This window comes from Hirsutella rhossiliensis (genome assembly GCF_020360975.1).
Source record: "Hirsutella rhossiliensis strain HR02 chromosome Unknown scaffold00004, whole genome shotgun sequence".
Classification (NCBI taxonomy): domain Eukaryota; kingdom Fungi; phylum Ascomycota; class Sordariomycetes; order Hypocreales; family Ophiocordycipitaceae; genus Hirsutella; species Hirsutella rhossiliensis.
Window position 1 is genome coordinate 1,686,515 of NW_025408670.1, and position 22,971 is coordinate 1,709,485.

Sequence of the window (22,971 nt, forward strand, 5' to 3'; positions counted from 1 at the left end):
CAAACCCCGACTGTCTGCGATGCTCACCGCCGTTCATGCAGCGACAAGGTCGGAGAAAACGGCGCGGACCCATTCTCGGTGGCCGCATAGTTTGTTCTTTGACTGTTCCCTGAACAAGGCGCGGTTGGGTGCCGGCACTGGCCGCGATGACGAGCGCGGGGAGGCACCCTGATGGACAGACGCGCCCACGATGGCCGCTGGATCGGCCATAAAGGTGCTTGAAGCAACGCCCCTTTGCTCACTTTGCGCGCGAGCTTTTCCTTCCACGACTTCCACCTTCTCTTCTCCTCGACCGTTCTTTTTCACTTCTTGCTCTCTCTTCGACGCCGTCTCTACTCCTACGGCCTCGAGAAAGCAGCCTCCCGAGAGACCTGTTGAAAGCGACAGCCATGGCTACCTGGAGGGAAAAGGACCTGGAAAAGGACCTGGAAAAGGCCGAGAAAGGGTGGGCCATTGCCAAGAAGTTCTCTCGCGAAAGGTTGGAGCGGGTGAACTCGTGGGACGGCGGGCGGCTTGAGAAGGCGGTCGAGGAACGCTACCTGGTGCTGGAGACGGTGTGCCTCTTCATCCACGCGAACATCAAGTGCGGCCAGTACAGGTAAAGTCGATTCCCCGGGGCAAGGGCTGCGACGAGGCCGACTTCTGACGTTGCGGCAGGATTCCGTCCCGGTTTTGGCGGGAGCTGCTTACCGAGCATGGCATCGTGGTGTATCCTTCGGCCATGACCGAGGACATTGACGTCCACGGGATGGGGCTTGATATGACCTTTACCGAGGCCTACAGCGGACACATAGGTAAGATTGCCAAATGCTAGGGACTCGAGACCGTACATCCCGCTAACTGCCCTGCGATTATCCAGAAATGTTTGACCGGTGTTCCGAGGCTTCCCATTCGCCGCCGTGTCCTATGAAGTACTTCCGAGAACCTCCGCCAGAATACCAGAAATGAGTGTGAGCAACAGGGCTCATGAGGTCTGCGAATCAGGGAGCAGAGGATAGTTGCGGGACAGCCATCTGGAGACGAGCTTCGATGCCATGGTGAATCATGAAGACCCCAGGACAGGGGCGAGAGCAATGAGGGATGACGGACATGCAGGGCGGATTGGCTGGGGATTACCTTCGAGCAGAAAGGGTATCCGCGTTGAACAGCTCGCTGGCCCCTTTGACGGCGTTTATATCAAAATAATCAATGTAAACCACTCAAGAATCGGTCCTTGTCCCCGCGGCACCGTCTCGATTCGCCCTCCACACGCCTTGCTCGCCGTGGAATTCCTCTCGTTTCCAAACCTCGACCCTGGCCTTGCACTCCTCGAGGGCCTCCTCGCCCGCTCTCCAGGCAGCCTGCCGGTGCGGTGCAGACACGGCAATCAGGATGCTCTCTTCGCCAATGGGCACGGTGCCAAGGCGGTGAGCCATGGCGATGCCCTTGAGCCCGTGCCGGGAACGCACATCACTGCCGATGCTCAGCATGCTTCGCAGGGCAAGCTGCGCGTACGCCGTGTACGTGAGCTCCTTGACGGGCTTTCCCGCAAAGTTGTCACGCGTTGTGCCTGCGGGCAGCGGCCGATGGGTGAGCCAAGCCCGTGTATAGAAGAGGGCGTGACGGGGCTTACCGGCGAAGAGGACAATGGCGCCGGCTTCGGGACTGCGGACCTTGTTCATGGTTTCTTGGATATTGAGCGGCTCCGTGACCAAGGCTACGTGGCATCCGTCTGCCGAGAGCTCCCATGGCTCGTCTTGTGAGTTGGCCATTGTGCGGAGATGTGATCGCAGGAATTGAGTGGCGATGCGAGGCGGAGATCTTCAATGAAGACCTGTCACTCGAAATGCGGGGACACGAACTTGTGATTAGCACATGACACAGCAACGTAGAGAAATCTTCAATTTTTTTTTTCTCAGGGCCAATATGTCGCTAGAAATACTGCAAGTGAGGACAGAGAAACCGCGATGTTTCGTCCGATTCGTATTGGCACTGGCTCGGAGGCGGGAGCGTGAGGTGATGCAGACCCATGCTGACTAAAGCTGCCGCCCCAATAAACGCGATGAAAGGCCTTAACGCGTCGCGTCTCTTTTCCCTTTCTACAACACCCTTCCAAGCTATCGATAAAGCGAGCCGTATCCACACACGTGCACACCAGTCATTCTCGGGCAAGTATCATGGCTATCAAGGATATCAACCCCCTAATCTACTGGCTCGTGATGGATGACTCGTCCCGAGCACGACTGGTGCCTGGCAGAGGCATATGGGCACGGAACAAAGTTAAGATTAACCTCAGGGCCAAGGGGGGGACGGCGGCGGCCAAACTCGCCATTTACCTTGAGCGCCATCTACGTCTGAACAGTGATGTTGACACGCCCCTTGTCTCGGCGTCCGATGACCCGACGATTGCGTTCGACGTCGTGGACCGACGACAATCGGCCCGACACCAGGGTATGACGGTTGTCAAGACCAATATCAGACGCGTTCGTGGGAACATTACGTATCGCAGCGCACGCAAGTTTGCGTTGAAACTGGGCGTGGACATGCCCGACAACGCATGGCACACTTCGGAGCGTGAATTCGTCTTTGCGAGTAACATCTTGCAGGATGCTATTGATAAGGCATACTGCTTCGAGAACACTCGCAGATCGTGACTTGCTCCTGGCTGTTCTGAGTGTGTGTACGCGCGCTCGCAGTGTTCTTTGTCGACAAATCACGCTGTCCACGATATCTGCTTGCTGGTTGGCACAAGCTCCACTCCAGAGTGCTGTCTTTTTTCCAAGTGTTTTTGCAGTTGGCCGAGATTGATGGTCGACTGGGACAGTTCCCAGTCCACGCACGCGCGTTGCTCGCCGTAAGGGTTGGAGCTTGCGCAAGGTCGCTTGCAGCCAGGAGGCATCTCTGCTCCCAGTCCGTTCGCGACTGACTTCGCTGAATTGTGACCTGGAGTGGATAGCGGTGAGGCGTGTTTGGCGAAAGCTACCTTTGAGCGTGGAGCATAAGGTAGGGAGTGCGCAGAAAGAACTTCCCCCAGTCTTGGGGTTTGATTGGTGCTCGGATCTGGCAGTACAGTATTACAGTCGCTCTCTTTTAGAACACGAATACAAAATTTAGCTGGCTTGGTCGTGGCAGTAGTTGATCATCGTGGGTTCACCATTTTGCTGACTAAACCCCCCGCAACAAAGATAACGCGGCCGGCTCCCCCTAACTACCAACCGCTTTGACGTATGTAGCTTTCGAACTCGCCCATCAATCGTCAGTCGTGATTAACTGCGGCTGCCTCATGCGCGCCCGTGCTCGGAATCCACCTGAACGCATCTCGCATCTTCTGAATACTCCTTGGGACTTTCCAGCGAGATACGCTTCTATACCCACCTCCTCTCTGTCTTCTCCACTTTCCCGCGATTGTGTTGTTCGGCCTTCATTATGAATGACGACCATCGAACACAATCTCCCGGTCGAGGGAGGGATCACGACCCAGGAGCTTTCCGCGACAGAGACAGCGACCCAGACCATCGACGAGACGACTCTTACCAACCGCGGCAGGGTAAACATATAACCTGCGCCTTGTGGGGATTGGCAGAACCAGCGCGACTGTCCCGCATAGATTGAGCTTTGAAAGCTAACTTCCCCACGGGCCGGCGGGACTATCCCAGGTCTCCTCCGAGGCAAGACTTGTACGACGACTACCAGGAGATTCCGTCACGTCACTTTCGCGATATGGACCGCGCAGGAGACTCTGATGACCGCTATCGGGGCCTTGATGATGGCTATTTTCCCAGACGCCGTGATGACTCGCGCCGCTCGCGCCATGATGCCCGAGACAAGCGTGACTACGAAGGCATGTACGACGAGGGTTATCGAGGTGGATATGATGACCACTACCGTTCACGCGACCGGGCTCGTGACGACGAAGAGTTTACGCGCGACGGTGACCATCAACAGCAATCCAACAATGGAAACGCTAGACTTCCCTCAAACGGCGATCATCACGCCAGAAGTCCGTCTCGCAACCGTATTCAAGACGCTGGAAGGCCCACCGACACAGTGATGCTTGAAGGCCTGCCGTATAGCATCTCGGCTTCCAACGTGAGCGTCCCTCACTTTCCAGATGGAACCTCAGTCCTTTTTTCCAACGAATGAAGACTAATTATGGTCACTATTCAGCTACGTGAGGGTCTTTTCGACAGCTCCATCGCCGCTGAATTTCCCAGCGTTGACGTGCGCGTTACTTCTTCCCGAGGTAAGCCCCGACACATCCTCCTCTTCACACTGCGCAAAACTAACTGCAACAAAGGAAAATGCCGGGCTTTCGTCCAGTTCCAGCAGATTGACCACGCCGTTTCATTCGTCAAGGAGCATTACCCAAGACTCCAGATCTACTTGCCCCACTCAACTGATGACGTCCCAGATGGGGAGATCTCCGTGTATATCCACTATACTCGCAGCCACGGCGAGTCTGACAACACACAGCCACCGCCTGCCGCTACAACGACCAGCTGGGAATGTTTGAGAGTGAGCGACCCCGAGTCGTCGAAACGATGCATATCTAACAAGTTACAGTGTGGATTCTCGAACTTTGCTTCACGGGCGAAATGCAAGGAGTGCTCTTACATTCCGCTAGGTATTGCCACCGGGTCCCAACCTCAACCATTGGTGCAATCTTGACTTACGTGCTTCCTTTCCAGCTACCGGAGGGCCCCTGGGTCGAACGGGAGCTGCAGACGTCGGGCGAGACCTCGACAAGAAAGTCCAAATCCTGGTTGTCCATCCCCTCCCACACGACATCGATGAGGATATGCTAGCCAACGAGATGAGACGGCTTGAGCTGGTCAAAACTGACAAACCAAAGGACGACGCACCCAAGTTGAAGTCGACGGCACCTTCTGCAGACGGAGCTGGCTATGGAGCACGGCCAGGTTCCTTGCACCGCGTTTTCCTGATGCGCGATGCCGCCACCAACGCAAATTTTCGATACGGATTTGCCGAATTCTGGACACTCAACGATGCGCTTGCCGCGTTGAAGAAGTTCCAAATGACACGCTCTTTTGAGATTGGAGGCACGCCCGTGACGATTGCTTCAATCCATTTGGGGGTGTTCATCCCGGAAGACCGGGTGAACACTCCCGGGATCGACCACATGTCGTTCACACCACTGTTCAACCCGTCCTTGCGAATCAGGTATCGGGACCCGGAGCTCTACCCCAGCCCAAAGGTTGTGGCGTCAGAGCCTCCGGCCGATACAGATGCCAAGGCGAGCAGGGAGGAGAAGGCCGACCCGACCAAGGCCAAGAAGCGCAAGGCGGACGAGGGCCTGTCGGAGCCTGCTCCCAAAAGGGCGCCAGTGATGGCTGCCCAAATGGCCTTCTGGCAGCGTAGGCACGACGAGATCCGTGGGGGCCCACAGGACACTGCAGAGAGCACCACGGCCGACGGCCCAACCCGTACGGCGCCAATCAAGTTCTCGATGTCTGGCGGCGCGAAGACCGATGCCCCCGGCAAGGCAGCACCCGCCACCGCGGAACCCCAGAGCCAGGCAGCGCCTGCAAACTCAGAAGTCTCGTTTGTCGACCGCGAGCGGCTGCAGTGTCTGCTTTGCATGATGAAGTACAAGTCGGTCGAAGAAGTCAACGTCCACGAGAAGTCGAGGAACCACAAGACGGCAATGCAAGACGAAGACAAGGTCAAGCTCGCCCTGCCCAGAATAGCCAAGAGAGACCAGCGGCTCCAGAAGGCAGATGCCGGCCAGTACCGCGATCGAGCCAAGGAGAGACGAGAAGCGCACAACCAACCGGGCAAGCCTGCCGCAACACCAGGAAAGCCCAAGACAGACACGATGCAGCAGGAAAAGGAAGAGGTCAAGAAACCGGTCGAGTCCAAGGGCATGGGCATGTTGGCCAAGATGGGGTGGACGACGGGGAGCGGGCTCGGCGCTCAGGGCGGAGGCCTTACGGAGGCGCTCACGGCCAACGCGTACAAGGGCGGTGTGGGTCTCGGGGCAGAGGGCGGCAAGCTCGGTGACGCGGCAGAGATTGCCGAGGGCCAGACCGTCGACAGCTACTCTAGCTACCTCACGGCGGCGCAAAAGAAGGCGCGGGAGCGGTACAACCAGCTAGAATGAAGCCTCGACCACGTGGTTGGCAATCTTTTTGGAATGGGCGCCATAGAGCTCTGAGACTTGACGTTTTGTGATTTTTACTCTGCTCCTACATGTCAAATGGTCGTCATGCTTCGTTTACTTGCGTTCCTGTGATTTACTCAAAAGTGGTGGAGAGTCCGGAGGCTTCGGCACCGACCGTTGCGTACACGAAGAGTGGGAAAGAAAGGAGCCCTATTGAAGCCATCATGCCTTTGTCTCGGCGGATTTCACAGAATCGACACTGGGCTGTATGTACTATTATGCATCTATGCAACAAGGGTATTTATTCGTGTGGACGCGGCGAGGCTTGCCTCCAAAAAGTCTATGCAACCCTCCCATTTCGTTCTAATTCATGCCTCCCCGTGATACTCGTGCCATGGTGGGATGCCCATAGGTTTCATCATTAAACAGATGCCTTGAACCAAGCCGTCGCTTTCATTATAGCATGGTCGTAGTGAAGGCAGCAGCCACCATGATGAGGACGGCGGCGACAGCACCGATGCGCGAGGAACCGAGACTGCCTGCTGCGCTGTCTTGGCCGGTGCCTGCAAGCCATTAGCCACATATGCCCTTTAGGGGATCGAGGGGAAGAAAGGAGGCTGGGTAGACACAAGAACAGCACATACCTGGTACACCGGCGATGTCGGGCAGCTGGGTGTCGCCCTTGCGGATCTCGACAATGTTGGACTTGTCGGCCTTTGTGTTGGCCTGGGCAATTCCGAGCTGGCGGTTGGCCATGTCGTAGACGACGTAGGCGGAGCGCAGAAAGGTGTCGCCGAGCAGGGCGAACCTGTCGGAGCTGATGCCGTAGTCGTAGGCGGAACCGACGCCAAAGATGCACACCCTCTCCCAATCGCCAAAGAGGTGGCGGATCTGGCTGTTGCGCAGAGTTTGCTGGACGCTATCGGGGAAGGCGTCGATGACCATTTCGGCGACGGGGACCCGGATGTTGGCGCCGTCAAACTTGAAGTTGAAGGCGATGCCCTTTCCCTTGGCGCTGCGGTAGGCGCAGTCGACGAGGGGGATGGGGATGCCCTGAACGGAGCGGACGCCGAAGTGGCGGTAGATGTCCTGGACCTGGTAGTCGGGCAGGAGGGAGATGGTGGAGCCCGAGTCGAGGATAGCGGCGGCGTCGAGATTGTCGAGGTCGATGCCATCCACCTCGAAGCCGCGGAGGCGGACCGTGTACGAGGTGCCGTTTCTGGAGCCGGTCTGGATATCGGAGATGAGAGGCAAAGTGGCGAGCTTGCCGTGATATTTCTGGGAGTCGATGCCGCCAAAGAGGATGGTTCCGGACTTGGCGTCGAGGTCGTCCTGCAGAAGGCAAACCGTGTCAGTCGATATAGGGATAGGGGGAGAAGGGCGGGCGTTCGTAGTACCAAGAATAAGCTGAAGACGGGGGCATCGATGATGCCCTTTTGGACCATGTTGTCGATCACGGTAGGGTACGAGGAGCTGGCGGCGACGTTATCGCCGAAGCCGAGGCCCATGATGCCGGTGAAGCGGACGGACCTGAGAGCGAGGCCCAGCTTCTGGTTGTTGACGATCTTGCCGTTTACGGTGACGGAGTCGTTGAAATAGTCGCCCCCAATGTTCTTTTGATCGAGGTAGGTAATGTCAAAGCCGCCCCTGTTGACCGAGGTGAAGGTAGAGCTGGCCTCGGGGTTGACTGGGGAGGGAGACTGTTAGCAGGCAGTCACCGCAGTGCCACGAGAGGGCGACTTGCACTGCGGACCGCACCACCTTTCGAGTCTTTGCTGCAACTGCGGGCTTCTGCAGAGGTCGGCGTCGACCGAGTTGACCCACGTGTCGCTGCTGCCCGTGTCGAGGAGGAACGAGAGCCTCTGGGGGGGCGTCCCGATGCCGAGCTCGGCGTAGTAGCCGCCGGCGGTGATGTTGTTGAGGGCATTGAGGTCGATGGTGCCGTCGCGGCGAGCAATGGACGACGATGACGGACCGGGGGCGGCTCTGCGGCGAAAGGGAACGGCGACGGTGCCGGCCGAGGCGGTGAAGGAGTAGGAGGCGATGAGAGTGAAGAGGGCGAGGCCTCGTATGCTGGGGAGCAGCATGACCAGGTACGCGAGGGTGCGTCTTCTCCCGCGGCTGTACCCAGCGAGCCCGGGACAGGAGTTGGTGTCGACGGGCGGTGAGAGGAGGCGAGTGTGGTGGCGGAGGGAGGCTGTCTGTCTCTGGATGTCTTGGGTTCGTCTTCGCTCGGTGGCTAGGGAATGAGGATGGTTGCGGAGGACTGGTCACTGGGTCTGTGAAGCAAGGAGATCGATAACAATGAGTTGCCTATTTTGTGTGTCTATGAATGAACAAGCAACGTGTGTCGTGAAGCATGGGGCAAGGTAAAAAGAGGCGAGAGGCCAAACAAGAGACGCGAAGAACAGGAAACGAAGGGCGCAGAAGAGAGGTAGGTATAAGTACAAGACAGGTACGATGGAAGTTGACGTACAGTACGTAGGTAGGTATTATGTGGGACTCATTTTACTGGCTGCTTTCTTTTTCTGTCCCCCTTCCAGGCAGGAACCAGCCGTGCGTCTGGTTGAGATTCGGCGATGGAGGCGCGGCGATGACGAACGGCTGGCCGGCCTGGCCTACCCGCCCTGGGGTGGGGGGCTCTCGATGGCGGAGACTGTGGGGGGCTGACAGGCGGGTCTCGGCCCGCGGAGTGGCGCTGCAGCGCTGTGCTCCGGGGGATGCTCCGGGGGGGTGTTGGGCCTCAGCTTCGGCGGCGGCCACCCGAGTACTGAGTACAAGCAGCTGGGGACGGGTGCTGTAGAGCGGAAAAGGTAGTAACGGCTACTCGGCAAGAGCTGGTCTCTACTAGCTGCTCGTATTTGGTAATTATGTACCTACTGTACTGGTGGGCTGCACCTTCCTCTTATCCAATCTGTTTAATAATAGACTCCGATCACATGGGGAAAGCCCCCCCCCCCCGCCTGATCAGCAGCAACACGATGGGGAAGCTGCGCGTCACTCATGTACGTACGTACTTTTATTAGACGGTGATGACTGTAACTGCCATCTTCACCGAACCCACAACTCGTCGCGTCCTTCGCATCAATCACAGCAGGCAACAGAGACCCGATGCAAGGCTATTATTATTGCACCCACCTCATCGTCATGGCTCGAGCCTCTTCCATCACCTCCCTCTGCCTTGCCTTGTCCTTGCCGGTGGCGTCCCATTTCTTGTCGCCCATGACCATCTGGCGATCCGAATACTCGGCCACCTTGGCCAGCAGTTTCGTCTCCCACACTTGATCGGCTTTAGCCTGTAAGTCGCCCTTGACCGTTGCCTCGCGAATCTTGGTCAGCTTTGACGGAAGCATGGGCTTGGGCATTTCCGCCTCCTTGCTTCGCACCACAAGCGCCCACGCCCGCCGCGCCGTCGCGTGCCGCCGGAGCTGGGTCTCGGAGTACGTTTCCTGCAAGGCCTCCCTGCACGAGGAGCACCATCCGGGAGCCAACTTTAGCACGTTGGAGTGGCTCTTGCATGCCCTGTCCTTGCAGAGCACGATGGCGAGCGCCTTGTCGTCCTCGTGCCCACAGATGGTGCGCACGACGTCGGTGGCAACACACATGATGAGAGACAACTATCTCGACACTTGGCGTCCTTTTTGGATAGCGGTGAAGACGGTCGGTTTCGTGATGAGAGTGGATGATGCAGAGGGGGCTTGTCGTGAGGCTTTCGGGACATGGACATTATTCGAGCGTGCAGAAGTCTTTATATGTCTACGTCATGTCGCACGGCAAAGTCAACGGAAAGCATTCAAGTGGTTCGGTGAATCGCCATCATGAGGGTGCGAGAACAAGACCGGTCTTCTGTGTTCACCACCAAGACAAGGGACAGGCCCTGGGACACACCAGCCTTTGTGTGACACGTTTGTCAAAACATGTCTGCTTGTTCCCTGGTCGTGACTTTGGCCAAGGATGTGATTCGTTTACAAAAAAAAACACAATGCAGATGCCGGCAGTCGTTCCAGAACCGTTCCTGATTCCTCGCTCGGACTTCCTCTGAGTTACAACAGAAGCTTGAGTGTACCGCTATGTCATGCACGATGCCTCGAATCCATTTTGATGCGCCTCCAACGCCGCAAATCCAAGCGTCCACACAAATATGTCAAATATGCCATCCACGCCTCGGGTCTAGATTGCGAATTCCCAGTCGAAGTCGTAGTAGGACATCGTCTTGACCATCTCCTCGTGCATCTCCATGTCCATCTCCTCGGACATCTCCTCGGGGTTGTCCTCACAATACTCAGGCGCTTTGTCGAGATCCTCGTCGAAGTCTGGCGTCAATTTGAGGGTTTTCTCTATCGCCTCACGAGCTATGGCGGCCAGGAAACCCTGCCAGGGCGAGCCAGCAGCCCAGTTGAAATCCCACCAACTTCCCGTACCGACGACAACTTGCAGGGGACGGGCTTCTGTGACGAATAACGTAATTGTGCTCTTCCAGTGCGAATACGCAGCTTTGTCAATGCCCCTCGCGGGCGTCTTCTCGTCGCGTAGCTTGGGCGTCTTGGCCGCACCTTGGTTGTTGAGCTTCGCAAGATCTTTCCAGTACGTGTTCAAAGCCTTTTTATTGCATAAGGATGAAAAGGCCTTGCCGAAACCCCATATCCGAGTGCGATTTTCTAGACAGAAGTTACAAAACTGGGGGAGAATGGTCATGTAGACTAGGGTGTTCTCGCATGGCATCTCGGGGTAATCAGCCGGCGCTGCGCTGCACAATTCTTTGTAGGGGTCGAGGAGGTGGCCGCATCCCGCGGCGACTATCTTGTGTTCGAAGCACATGCTGACCAGGGGGGATGGGGGGGGAGAGGGTTTGTTCTGCTGTCTGAGAAATGGCCAAAGACTTGTCGGGTTGAGCAGCTTGGAGAGCTGCCGAGGCAAGGGAGCCAGTGGAAGGCGCCAAGAGCTCTTAAATACTGAGCCATCTCCCATGGAGACGATGTCAAGACGCTGATCACTGGCCAGAAAATAGCCGAGATTCTTCTTGTCTAGCTCTCTTTTGTATGGGAGTCATTGTGGATTCAATGTTGAGTCGTTTGCCGATATACAGGCCTTGAACATGGTCTAGAACACGACTGAACAAGGAGGAGCTTTTCGACAGCGTGGTCCCAATGCTTTGCTGGCCATCGGAAGCGACAGTTGTTTTCGGATCATGGACGATACTCTCTCTATAGCTTGGAACCCTCTTCGGTACCGTCTTGCTTTAGCCTCACGACTCCCTGATGCTCGTAGTCGACTAGTCAGCTATTTGAGGAACTTTGACGGGGGAGAGTGAAGAGGGAAGAGAGAGAGCCGACCTCTTGCACGCAAGTCGCCAGCAGGGTGCCATCCTTGGCAAAGATGCGCTGGAAGACGACGCCCCGCCCGTCGCCCGACCAGGGGCTCTCCATCTCGGTAAAGAGCCAGTCATCGGCGCGGACGCGCAGCGGCTCGTGGAAGTAGATGCTGTGGTCGAGGCTGACGAGCATGCCGAGGCGCGGGCGGCCGGCCCAGTCGTCGATGCTGGAGCCCATGCCCTCGAACTCGTTGACCTGCTCGACCTGGCGGCGCACCTCGGCGGGCAGGCCGGGGACGTCGCCGGGGGCAAAGGGGAAGCGCCACAGGCGGTGGATGCGCGACACGGTGCCGATGAAGTAGCTGTCCGACATGTAGGCCAGCGCGTTGAGATGGGCCTGGTGGCCGCCGGCGGCCGAGATGGCGCCGCGGCAGCGCACCCACTGGCGACACTTGCGCTCGTCGGGCCGCGCCGCCGGGTCGCGCGCCTTGAGCACCTCGATGCGCGCGCTCTGGAAGGGCCCGTTGCGCGCCCACGACGGCTCGCCGTCCCACGCGTCGCCGGGCGGCGCGCCCACGTCGGCCGGCAGCGGCGCCGCGTGGCGGACCTGGACCGCGCCGCCCGAGCCGGAGCGGACGAAGCTGACCGTCGTGGTGAAGACGCAGCGGCCGCGCTGCCGGGCCTGGACGGTGCGCGTGGCAAAGGACCGGCCGTCGCGCACGCGCTCCACGTGGAACAGGATGGGCACGTCCGATGCGCCGGCCAGCAGGAAGTAGCAGTGGCACGAGTGCACCAGGAAGCTGTCGGGCACCGTCTTCTGCGCCGACGCGAGGCACTGCGCGATGACGGCGCCGCCGAAGATGCCGCGCGCCCCGGGGGGGTGCCACGGCCGCCGGGTGTTTGTGAAGATGTCCTGCATTCATTCGCAGCCGGCGTCAGTGCCCCTTCATTCTCTTCCGTGCCTGTCTTCGAGGACGACGTTCGCTGCTCACCTTGCCCAGCACCCCCATCTCCGTCACCTCGAGCGTGTTCTCAATGGGCGCCTTGGACGGATCCTTCGGCGGCGGCGGCATCAGCGTCGTGGCGCCCTCGTCCGACTCCATGACGGCGGGCTTTGCAAACGGAGACCCGGCGAAGCCAAAGCCGCCCTTCATCGGCCGCTGCGGGCTTTCCGGGGTGAGCTTCAATCTTATCCCTTGACGGTGCCCGTGGTGCTGCTCCCTTGGGCTTGTTTCCGTGAATTGTGTCGCCGCGCTCCGAGTGTGGAACCCCGAGACCAAAGAGCCTCTACGCAACGGAGAGGTTGTGGTTGTTCCGCCCTCCTTCTGTGCTTCCCGTGGTTGTCCGTCCTCCTTGCCAAGGACCACGGCTGGCTCGGAAGGGGCCAGTTCACCGAGTGCGGGTGTACTTGCACGCTTTCAATTCTTGCCGTTTCGTCCGCTTTCCCTTCGAGCTGGCTCTCGTCGTGGCAGGTGAAGGTGAATGTCTAGAGGACGAGAGGGAGAGAGGGAGCGGGAAAGACGACTGCTATAAGAAGGCGTCGCGCCGTCGTCGCGCCGTCGTCGCTTTTGTGCCGAGGCTAATAGTTATGGGTCTCGTCTCACGTCGCAGGAACAAGTAGTTATGCCGTGTCCGACTCCCGCACCCCGTCTGGGCCTAGCCGTGGCTTTGCGACTTCTAGTGGAGTTACCTGATTGAGTTGGTTCGGGCGCTATCCCCAGTGACGCCGCCCGAGGTCTAGAAACCCCTTTCTCCACAAGCGAGAGCCAGATAGTCGTCATGGTCCGAGAATGAATACAGCCACGACCCCTATAAAGATTGGGCAGAGGCGTGTTATATTTCATGTCATGGACCGGACCGCCCCGATTCCTTGTCCCGTTGTTACAGCTTCGATAAAATAACCGCATCCCGACAAGGCGAGCCAGCATATTCTTATTCGCACGCACATTCTCTTACCGTTTACACCATTCGAGCCTCCTCTCCCGTCCGTCCCTCCTCATGAAAAGACGGGCTCCAGTCCCTCCCACGCCTTGTCGTCTCCGCTCGGCCCCGCCTTGTCCCGCTGTTGCCAGTACTTGCCGTTGAACTGCCAGTATTCCTCGCCCGTCACCTCGCACCTCGTCTTGGTGAACCACGCCGGCACAAACTCCTCACCCCTGGCCTCGCGCTCCCGACGCCGCGCCCGCTGGCTCTCTTCCAGCCGGTTCTTCTCCTCGGCCGCAAAGTCGTACTCGCCGTCCTCCATGGCGCGCTGGTCCGGCCGCAACCGCGAGTCCGTCGGCGCCAGCCACGGCTTGAGCTTGTCGTCGATGTGGTTAAAGGTCAAGACAAACGGCGTCAGGTTGAAGGGGATGCCCGGCGGCCGCGGGTTCGCCTCCCACACCAGGTACGCCCGGCTTGGGTCCGTCAGTCCTCCGCTGTCCACCGGCCCGCTGTCCTTGGGATCGTCCACCGTGGCCTCGTATCCGGGCGTCAGTCGGGCATAGAGTTTCGAGTTCCACCGCCCGCCCAGGCTGAAGCGCACGTTGCCCTGCGCATCCAGAATCTTGCCCGCAATCTGATATGCGCTCGACGCCTTCCACCCGCGCGGCTTGAACTCAATCATCGCCACCTCTCCCGTTGTCCAATTCTTGATCTCCATCGGCCCGTAGTTGTCGACGGTCGGGTTGCCCGTGATGATGCCAATGACTGACGACGTCACCTTCTTCCACGTGTACAAGTCTTCCTTGCCGCCCGCCTTGGGCTGGAGCTTGAGAAACCAGGTGCCGAGGGGGTTGATGTCAAACGACTTGCCGTAGAACTTGGACCTGACGGCCGACTCGCCCCAGTACGTCCAGTGGGGGGACTCTGCCCACGCTGCGCCGACGGGGGGGTGGTGGCTGACCTGCTCGATGAAGAAGCGGTAGTTCTTGTCCGGCCGCACATACTCAAATGTCTCGCCAAGCAGTGGGTTGAAGGGCTTGGCCACGCGGCCAATGGTGGACGCGTACTCGCTGGCCGCAAAGGCCGCCACGTAGATGAGCCGCTCGATCGAATCGGCGCGCTCCACGGCCTGGTCCAGCAAGTCTGCGTACTCCATGTCCTCGCCGCAGCGGTACAAGAGCGACGTCGGCTCGTTGAACGACACGGGTAGCGTCATCTTGGTCATGTCCTTGCCAATCATGGATTTCAAAATACCCTACCGATGTGGTGAGCACGGTCCTGTCCCCCCGACGGCTAGCAACTTTACTTACCCATAGTGATATCTTGGGACGATCGTCGGCATCCATCTTGAGCCGATGTCTGATGCCATTTTCGTAGCCTTTAAACGACGGGCTAATATCGAGCCCAGAGACGACAAGTCCTGTGCCCTCGTGGCTCGTCTCGTCGGGTGGCATCTCGGTCACCTCGACCTCGCCCGCATCAACGGCGTCGAAAAACTCGTCCCCGTTGTCCGAGTCGCTTTCCGAGAGCTCCCCGAGCTGATCGAGCGCCGTGCCCTTGCGCCCCAGGCTACCGAGGTATCTGGCCTCCATCTCCACCTCTGGCTGCACCTTTTCGGCAGTCGGCGTGTTGGCCGAAGACACGACACCCCCTTCCATGACCTCCCTCAGCGCCTTTTTCGTCAGGCGACGTTTGGTCTCCGCCTCGCCGACACGGGCTTCTAGCTCCTCCTGTTCCCTCGCCACTTGCTGCATGCTCTCCTCCCACATCCGTCGCATGTTTGCCTCGCGGTCCACCCGGTACTGCCAATAGGCGTCGCGGTCTCTCGAGATGCGAAGCAGGTCGCCAACGAGACCTGTCAGGCTGCGGATTGCCGCGTCGTACGTGGACAGCGCCTGCGTCACCTTGGTGTCCGACAGCGGCGTTGCAGGGCTGTGGGAGGCCTCGGCTTGCAGTGCGGCGTGGACGCTTGACATGGTCTCGAGCTGCAGCTTGGCCGACTGCGCCGTGATGTTAAGCGCATCTTTGGTCGCGCCAGGCTCCTCGCTGATGCTCTTGTCGTCTGCAGCGTCGTCGTCGTCGTCGTGGTCCCCGAGCATGGCCGACGCGCCGTTGCCTGGGGCCCTGGAGGCACCGTCACCCTCCGTCCCGGCGTCCAGGAGCTCGTCATCGTCGATGCTGCCTGCTGTGCTGACTCCCGCCGGCATCTTGGCATTCGACAGGCGCCGTCTGGGCGCGTGCGATGGGCTCCTCTGAAAATCGGACAGGCTCGCGCATTCGCTGTGCGAGTCGTGCACGGAGAGAGAGCCGCTCTGGTCCGCCTTGGCCTGCCTGAGAAGCTCGGCGCTCCGGGCGGCCTGTCGCTGCTCCTCCTTGGCCTGGTCCTTGGTCCACTGGATCGAGTTGTTGAGGGCCCAGAACCAGCGCTTGGCCTCCACTTCGTGGTTGGCCTTGAGAGTGTACTTGACGGACGACTTGCCGATAATCTCAAACTTTGTCTTCTCGTCGGCGCTCATGTGGAGCTTGGCAATCTTCATGTTGATGGCGCCTCGACAGGCAGAGCCTGCATCGTCCTGGTGCTTGTAGTAGCTCAAGACTCCGTCCTCGAGTACGAACCATCTCAGCTGATATCCCTTGCGGTAGTTGGTCCACTTCTTCAGGTAGCCCTTGATTTCGCGCGCCTCTCTGCCAGCCGTCAGGTCGCCCGGTCCGGCCGAGGAGGCGCCCTGCGAGGCAGCATGGCCCAGCACGGCCTTTTCCTGGATGCCCCTCTGTGCTGCAACGGCAGCGGGCGACTTCTTGAGCATGGCCTTGACGCCGTCGTCGCTGGTGACGGACTGGGCAAGTTTCCCCTTTCGGTCACGTCGGAAAGGGTCTGCGCCGTGGAGCAGCAAGACTTGAATGAGCTGCGTGTTCTTCTTGCGGGCGGCCTCGTGGAGCAAGGTGCCGCCGGACTGGACGGTGATGGGATCGGAGGCGAACTCTGGACTGTTGATGTCTAGGACCGTCTTGAGGCGCGGCTCCTCCAAGACCAGGGCGAGGGTGTCGTAGTCGTTTTTGGCGATGAGTTCCTGGATCTGCTGCACCTTGGCTTCGGCGAACAAGGAGCGAGACAGCTGGAGGAGCTGGAAGATTTCGGGGTTCCGGGCCAAGTCGATGGGCAGCTTGCCCTGTTGGTTGGCGACGGCGTCGTTGATGCCCTTCTGTTCGAGGAGCAGCTTGACGACGGGGGTGCGGCCGTGGGTGGCGGCGGCGTGCAGCGGGGTGTTTCCGTCCTTGTCTCGGGCGTTGACGTCGATGCTATCGAGCGAGTTGGAGAGGACGTACTCGATGACGGGGAACTCGGCGCACTGGATGGCCAGGTGAAGGATGGTAGTGTCTTCGAGGGGACCGGGGCCGAGGGTGGACATGGATGAGGTGCTGGGGCGGCCGCCAATGTCGGCCGTGTCGCGGATGGCCTTTGAGATGGAGGCAGTGTCGCCGCTGCGCAGCGCCTCGACGACCCTGAACTTGCGCACCGACTGCTCTAGGCTGGCCGTTTTGTCGGGCGACCTGGACACCGGGGGCGGGTTGGGGGTTGTTCTGCTGAGCATGGCCGAGGTTCTCGAGGGCTTGTGGGCGTGGCCGGGCTTCTGCGACGAGACGCTGGTGTTTGAGCCGGCCGAGGCTTTGGGCGCAATGTTTGGGGATGGCGCAGCGGCTCCTCGGCCTTCTTCTGAGCTGGATTCGTCGTCGTGCGTGTCTTTGCGACGAATCAGCGAAAGCGCGGCAGCCGACTTGGACCGCTTGTGCGAGCTGGTGATGGGTAAAGGCAAGCGAGTCAGTCAGCAGGTGTCTCGATGACGGAATGCGCGGAGGGGGGCCTCCTCTCACAGCCTGACGGAACCGAGAGAAGCCATGAGCGAGAAGAAGCGACGTACCTATCGGGAGCGTCCGACATGACGGGCCGCTCGTGCTGGAGGACGCCTACAAGGCTGTCCTTGCCGAGAAACTGCTGTCGACCTCCGCCAAGGGTGCCGAGTCGTCGCGAGACGGGCGCCCGGCTTTGCTAAGGGGGCGACGGCTGGGGGGCGTGCCGACGACTTCCCGGGACGAAGACAGTCGTGACGGCGAGAGAAGCGGACGAGTCGAGGTCGTAAGTGCGCTGTTCAAAGCAGGTAGAGGTGTTTTCAGCCTTGATGCGGTTGGATAAAAGCGGTGATACATGGGGTACGAAGTATATGGCGATGACGATGATGGCCTCTTTGCTTAAGTTCATAAGTACCTGCAACACATGCGCTAGGCGGGGTGGGGTGGCTAAAGAGGGCGTATTCAGCCACAGTTGGCACGACAGACAGTAGGTACCTACGAAGAGACGCTCCTTCTCCCACTTTGTTGGCATCTCTCTCTCCTTGATTTGTTTCTCCTTTGGATGCTTCAACACAAGGGCAACAATTATCACATTAATGCAACGTCCAGCTCATAACCCCTTGTATTCGGGCCCCATATTCTCCATTACGCGTGCATTAACTTATGCGTTCCATCACTTACACCAAGCCTGCTACTCGCTGATACTCCAGAAAGCAGTGGATACGACAATTCTCTACTAACACGGTGCTCACAACAACAAGGAATAACACATGAAATTAATGTCCATCATCGAGAAAAAAACTTTCCTTGAACTTGCACGCAACTTTCAGCTGGTGCATCCGAGAATAGTAGAAATAAAAAATAAAAAAAAGACCGTCAAAGTCATGTAAGCCCATGAGCACAGTCTCGGCCGACGAGGAAATCCCGCCACATCCCCCCACCAACAGAATTGTCACAAAACATCCGCATCATAGGGCAAACAACTGGGCGGCGACCACCGCGACTAAGCCAGTCAGGCCCATGGCCAGGCTGGAAGCACCAGCCGTAACTGGCTCGGCGGGAGCGGCAGAAGGCCGGACGGGGGCCGCAGTGGGCCGGAAGGCAGATGGTGTGAGGCGTCCCGTGGGAACCGACCCTACAGAGGTGCAGTTGAGTCCGGGGCAGCCGTTGCCGGGAGCTTTAGGAACGCTTGGGCCTGTAGGGCAGCCTGGGCCGCTGCATTCTTCGCCAACCTGGGACTTGACAGGGCCTGCAGAGCAGCCAGGTCCGCTGCACTCATGGCCAGGCTTGGGGTTGGCAGGCGAGGGCCTGGGAAGCCGCTCCAGGGTGCTCGACGCGGGCACAACGGGGGTGGCCGTGGATACCCACGAGATGACCTGGGTGACGACCTTTCCGTTGGGGCAGTTGCTGACTTCAGGCGGGCACGAGGTGATAGTATGGATCTTGGTGGCATACAAAGTGCTCGTCACCCTGGGCTGAGAAGTTTCTGTCGGAATTGTCGCACGCACGCTGGTCTCGGTGCTAGCTGGCTTCTCATGGTGGGCTGTGGGGAACACCGGGCAGACAGTGGTGTACAGAGAAACGGTCTCCGTCGTCACTTTACCCCTATGACAGTCGACGACTCCGGGAGCGCACGAAGTGATGGTGTGAATTCTGGTCGCATAGACGGTGCTAGTTGTGAGAGCCACCGACGTCTGCGTAGCAGTTGGCTCGGCGGGCTGAGCCGTCGGAGTCACTGGGCAGACCGTCGTGTACAGTGGGATGGTCTCGGTGACGACGTGGCCGGTGCTGGGGCAGTTAACGACCTCGGGAGGGCATTTGGTGACGGTACGGACCACCGTGGTGTAGACGGTGCTCGTGGTCATAGGCACAGACGAGGCCGAGGTTAGGGTCGAGTTGGACCACCGGAGAGAGTTCGTGACATGCGACGGGATGGACTTGGTAGTGTTCAGAGACGTGCCAGCCGTGCCTGTAGACCAAGACGAAGAGTAGATGGAAGTAGAGGCACTCGTTGTCGAGGTCGAGGTTGGCTCGGGATTGCAGCCATACTTGAGGGCATCCTGGACATGCTGGAGGAAGCCCTTGCCCTCAATAACGTTGGCGGCAGCGCGGTTGAGGTCCCACAGCGAGATACCACCCCAGTTCTTGGTGTCTTTGTACTTGCAGACGAGGTCCTTGACCTCCTTGGGGCCGATGTAGCCATCGCCGGCTTTGGTGGAGCCAGGAAGGCCGACAAACAGCTTTGCGTTTTGGCTCTTGTCGCTCTCGGACACCACCTTGACCCAGTCGTCGAGGTTGAAGCCACTTTTGGAGGCGGCATTGCAGCCCGCATTGTTGTAGAACTGAATGAAGAGAGCGTCAAAGGCGGCCTTTTGAACCATGCCTTGCATCTGGAAATGTGCCGGGTCCGTGGGGCACTGTGGGGCACCAGTGATGAGCATGTTCTTGTCAAGAGCACGGAACTTGTTGATCATGGCAATATAAGGACCATTATCTGGGAGCGGCGAATTAGCTTCACGCGGAAGTACTCTTTCGTGGAGACTGAAGCAAGGGGATACAGGGGCCTTACCAAAATCCTTCTCAATGTCAAAGTCGAAGCCATCAACCGCCACGTGCTCGTCGGGGCGGTCGAAAGGACGCGGCCCGGTATAGCCCTGGCGATAGGGGCCAAAAGCATTGTACAAGAAGTCTGCAAAATACTCCCCGTTGGCGTCCGTGGTGACCTCGTAGTCGTTGGACAGGTACCCGGAACCCTTGGGCTTCCCGTAGTCGCCACCGATGCTGAGGAGGACCTTGACACCCTTGGACTGGCAGTAGGGAATGTCCGTTTTCAGACTTTGGCAGTTTCTGTAGAGTTGAGAAGCGCGGCCGCTGTCGCTCTCGAAAGTCTCGGCCCAGCAGTGGGAGGAAAAGTTGATTCCGGGATAGCCAGCGCCGGACCTGTCCTTCTCGGGAGACATATTGACAAAAGCCAGCGTGGCATACTGGACTCCACTGTCACAGTAGTCCCTGAGCTCGGGGCCGGCAGTTTGACCCTGGGGGATCAACGGTTAGCACATGTGTATTGTTTCCATACAAAGACATGACGAACCCAGTAACCATTAAGGGCACCATAGGCGCCGGTGGCACCAGCGAGCGCGAGAGACATATTAGCGATGTGTTGCGAGTTTGGAAAGGGGGGTAAAGAGTGAAAGTCGGCCGAAGCCAAATTGAATAAAGAGCGTGGCGATGAGAGGTCTCAACGAGAGGACGCAAACAAAGGTGTCTGCAGGCGGACAAGAGGGTTGATAGAAGAAAGGGGGAAAGAGTTGCGCGAGGAAGAGCAGAGGCGTCGACTTTTGATGGCAGCCTCATTTTCGGCCTCGTGGTGAGCCATGGCCGATCAAAGGACCCATCTCCGAGTTGCTGCAGGGCGGTGGGCGAGAAGGTCGAGCGGCCCAGGATAGGATGGCTACACCGTGGGCTGAGGCTCAGGAACAGGCATAGCGCGGTGCTGGTGAATGCGAATCAGCAGCCGGCCTTGAGTGTCGTCAGCCCGTTTGGGCAATCAAGGCCGTGGTAGCAGTGCATGCTTGCTCGAGCCAACATGCCTCCGCGGCTGCATCGACTCAAAAGGCCTCTTCCCCATTGCTATACTGCAGGCCTTTTAATGTCAGACTCGGCCAGGGCCCCGTCAGAGGTAGCAGCCTGGATGCCCGTTGTGGCTCTCACCCGCTTCCAGGGCAATAGTCTTGAATCGGCGGCAGTCGGTGACTGTGGCGCCGGGTCGAGACTGTCATGATGCCAGGTCTATGGATAGAATCATCTTTTGTCCGAGGGCATGGCGTTTTCCGTCATGATCGGGTTCACGGGCGATGGTAAAAGGAGAGGTGGCAGATTTGTGTGGCAGGGATCTGTTTATCATCGAGGAGGTTGCAGGCAGCAGCGGCGACATCGCCCGGTTGCAGCTCGCTCTAATTAGTTAACTTACCCCACACATGCATGCGAAATTGCGTTAACTATTGGTGGCAAACATTAGGGCTGATGGGAGTTGGCGTGATTGAGCCGCATTGAGTTTTTGCAGCTTGTCTCCGACGGCCGAGGGACTAGCCCAGTTACTTTCTTTCTTCTCGGCCTCTGGCGGAAGGTGCTTTGCTGACTGCGCAGGCAGATGATGACGCTGCCTTCCCAAGTAACCACATCTTTCTTCCTCCTTCCTTGGCTGACAAACAGGCTCTTCCTTCCGAAACAAGATCCGCCCCCTACCGCTCCTTCCTATTCCGCCAGGCGTGGAAATTACACATTGTCGCAATGGAGCCATTCATGATAGTGCTACCGAGGCAGCATGCCACCTCGAGGCCAGCGTTTGCTCCACTGTAGTATTCCAGGCTTCTTAAGCTAGTATAAAAGTGAGACTATTTATAAAGCATGAAAGTCACATGATTGCTCCCTCAGGCAGCCTCTGTCACCTTCCCTAAAGGGGTCTAGACGGTGTCATCAACGAAGAATAAGGTACGGAGGAAGCTTTCAAAAGTCGTATCCCGCGCTAAAGCAGCCCCTGTAAAGAAAAAGGAAGACAGAGAACCGCCTATGTCTAGAACATAAGAAAGATCTCCTAGAATAATTATTTAAAAAGATAAAGTAAGCTAAAAAAAAAAAGGTACCGTATAAGGATATATAAGCCTAAATAGATCGAATTCCTCGGTATATATAGTTTTTATTTTATTTTAAATTAAAAGGCGGAAATCAGTATTAAGAGAGAAGGAGAGAGAGTATATAGTAATAGAAATTCGGTACGCTCTTTCTTTTTCTTACAGGGGTTGCTTTAGCGCGGGATACGACTTTTGAAAGCTTCCTCCGTAGTGACCGTGCTATTCCTGAAGACATAAAGATATTCCATGCAGAGGTTAGACCCTGGCTTTTGGGAGGCAGTGGATAGGTCTCGTTGCCGCAAGAGGGGAGACTTTCGAAGACCGAATCCCTAGGGCTCCGATGAGCTTCATGATTCAGCCGACTTTCTTAAATCCGTCAGGGAACTGTATAAAGATAGTTTCGTCAAGGGTGACAACCGTGAAGGCGCTAGTGGCGTCGAGTTGCCTAACCTCCAGGTCAAATTTGACGGTGATAGCCATCGGTACTCGAAAGGCCTTTCCGGTGAGAGTCGCAGCGCAAGGCTCTTTTCGTTATACAGCCGAAGATGGCCTCGAACGCATAACCTAGCTTTGAACTTTGTGAGAAAGCCATGCTTATCAGACTTATAGTTAAATCCTCAGGTTGAAGGGGGTCTAATTATAGCCTCGTCTTTAAGTATTCTTTTTCCTTCTTCTAACGTACCTGTCAGAGCAGAGAATGGACTTATAATGCGCGTTAATAATATCTACACTAGGGGTGTCTCTATCTTGCCTGGTGTAGCGGTATTTTACCAGCTTGACAGTACCTATAGTCTCCTTTTTCATCTTGCCACCTTTATTCTATATATCGGAATTTTTGTAAAGAGACAGACTAGATGACAGACTAGATATCCCCTAGCGCTGGCAAAAACAATTAGGCGCTACAGTTATTAGGGCTTTAATCATTAAACGCGGTTTCTTAATGTTATAGCCTGCTAACCACCGCGCTATTAAACAGTCACTTGCACCGCATTTGTCGGAGTGTTCACTTCACTTCTGTCGGTCGCATGGCTGAGTGGAACATTTAGCTTTATTACTGAGCTTGTCTGATAGTAAGTTACCTGGTTCCTAATCCGTGGAGCTACGCTGCCACAACTCGCTTATGCCCGGCGGTATGGGGCACCACAGAAAATGGTGCA

At 57.7% G+C, this 22,971-nt stretch overlaps 10 protein-coding genes across 10 annotated transcripts; 3 read left to right on the forward strand and 7 right to left on the reverse strand.

The window, feature by feature from the left end:
- Window positions 1-389: 389 nt before the first annotated feature.
- HRG_04359 (uncharacterized protein) lies at window positions 390-948 on the forward strand (the record flags this gene model as incomplete). The annotated part of the gene is made up of 3 exons (XM_044862830.1): window positions 390-598; window positions 658-794; window positions 860-948. The coding sequence occupies 3 exons, from the start codon at window positions 390-392 to the stop codon at window positions 946-948; spliced, it is 435 nt and encodes a 144-aa protein (XP_044721444.1).
- A 251-nt stretch (window positions 949-1,199) lies between these two features.
- On the reverse strand, window positions 1,200-1,751 carry HRG_04360 (moaE protein; the record flags this gene model as incomplete). The annotated part of the gene is made up of 2 exons (XM_044862831.1): window positions 1,200-1,549; window positions 1,613-1,751. 2 exons carry the CDS (start codon window positions 1,749-1,751, stop codon window positions 1,200-1,202), a joined length of 489 nt encoding a protein of 162 aa, XP_044721445.1.
- Window positions 1,752-2,156: 405 nt separating this feature from the next.
- HRG_04361 (uncharacterized protein) lies at window positions 2,157-2,633 on the forward strand (the record flags this gene model as incomplete). Its single annotated transcript, XM_044862832.1, has 1 exon — window positions 2,157-2,633. The coding sequence occupies one exon, from the start codon at window positions 2,157-2,159 to the stop codon at window positions 2,631-2,633; it is 477 nt and encodes a 158-aa protein (XP_044721446.1).
- A 772-nt stretch (window positions 2,634-3,405) lies between these two features.
- On the forward strand, window positions 3,406-6,100 carry HRG_04362 (g-patch domain-containing protein; the record flags this gene model as incomplete). The annotated part of the gene is made up of 6 exons (XM_044862833.1): window positions 3,406-3,548; window positions 3,636-4,068; window positions 4,147-4,222; window positions 4,277-4,494; window positions 4,543-4,603; window positions 4,668-6,100. The coding sequence occupies 6 exons, from the start codon at window positions 3,406-3,408 to the stop codon at window positions 6,098-6,100; spliced, it is 2,364 nt and encodes a 787-aa protein (XP_044721447.1).
- A 456-nt stretch (window positions 6,101-6,556) lies between these two features.
- Window positions 6,557-8,187, reverse strand: HRG_04363 (eukaryotic aspartyl protease domain-containing protein; the record flags this gene model as incomplete). The annotated part of the gene is made up of 6 exons (XM_044862834.1): window positions 6,557-6,663; window positions 6,745-6,991; window positions 7,043-7,432; window positions 7,498-7,573; window positions 7,631-7,787; window positions 7,830-8,187. The coding sequence occupies 6 exons, from the start codon at window positions 8,185-8,187 to the stop codon at window positions 6,557-6,559; spliced, it is 1,335 nt and encodes a 444-aa protein (XP_044721448.1).
- Window positions 8,188-9,225: 1,038 nt separating this feature from the next.
- HRG_04364 (uncharacterized protein) lies at window positions 9,226-9,705 on the reverse strand (the record flags this gene model as incomplete). Its single annotated transcript, XM_044862835.1, has 1 exon — window positions 9,226-9,705. The coding sequence occupies one exon, from the start codon at window positions 9,703-9,705 to the stop codon at window positions 9,226-9,228; it is 480 nt and encodes a 159-aa protein (XP_044721449.1).
- A 565-nt stretch (window positions 9,706-10,270) lies between these two features.
- Window positions 10,271-10,918, reverse strand: HRG_04365 (uncharacterized protein; the record flags this gene model as incomplete). Its single annotated transcript, XM_044862836.1, has 1 exon — window positions 10,271-10,918. The coding sequence occupies one exon, from the start codon at window positions 10,916-10,918 to the stop codon at window positions 10,271-10,273; it is 648 nt and encodes a 215-aa protein (XP_044721450.1).
- Window positions 10,919-11,304: 386 nt separating this feature from the next.
- On the reverse strand, window positions 11,305-12,565 carry HRG_04366 (thioesterase-like superfamily domain-containing protein; the record flags this gene model as incomplete). Its single annotated transcript, XM_044862837.1, has 3 exons — window positions 11,305-11,355; window positions 11,434-12,324; window positions 12,404-12,565. 3 exons carry the CDS (start codon window positions 12,563-12,565, stop codon window positions 11,305-11,307), a joined length of 1,104 nt encoding a protein of 367 aa, XP_044721451.1.
- Window positions 12,566-13,407: 842 nt separating this feature from the next.
- On the reverse strand, window positions 13,408-17,274 carry HRG_04367 (oxysterol-binding protein; the record flags this gene model as incomplete). Its single annotated transcript, XM_044862838.1, has 4 exons — window positions 13,408-14,589; window positions 14,645-15,563; window positions 15,630-17,129; window positions 17,255-17,274. 4 exons carry the CDS (start codon window positions 17,272-17,274, stop codon window positions 13,408-13,410), a joined length of 3,621 nt encoding a protein of 1,206 aa, XP_044721452.1.
- An 877-nt stretch (window positions 17,275-18,151) lies between these two features.
- On the reverse strand, window positions 18,152-20,331 carry HRG_04368 (glycosyl hydrolases family 18 domain-containing protein; the record flags this gene model as incomplete). Its single annotated transcript, XM_044862839.1, has 4 exons — window positions 18,152-18,918; window positions 19,015-19,677; window positions 19,753-20,218; window positions 20,275-20,331. 4 exons carry the CDS (start codon window positions 20,329-20,331, stop codon window positions 18,152-18,154), a joined length of 1,953 nt encoding a protein of 650 aa, XP_044721453.1.
- Window positions 20,332-22,971: the final 2,640 nt, after the last annotated feature.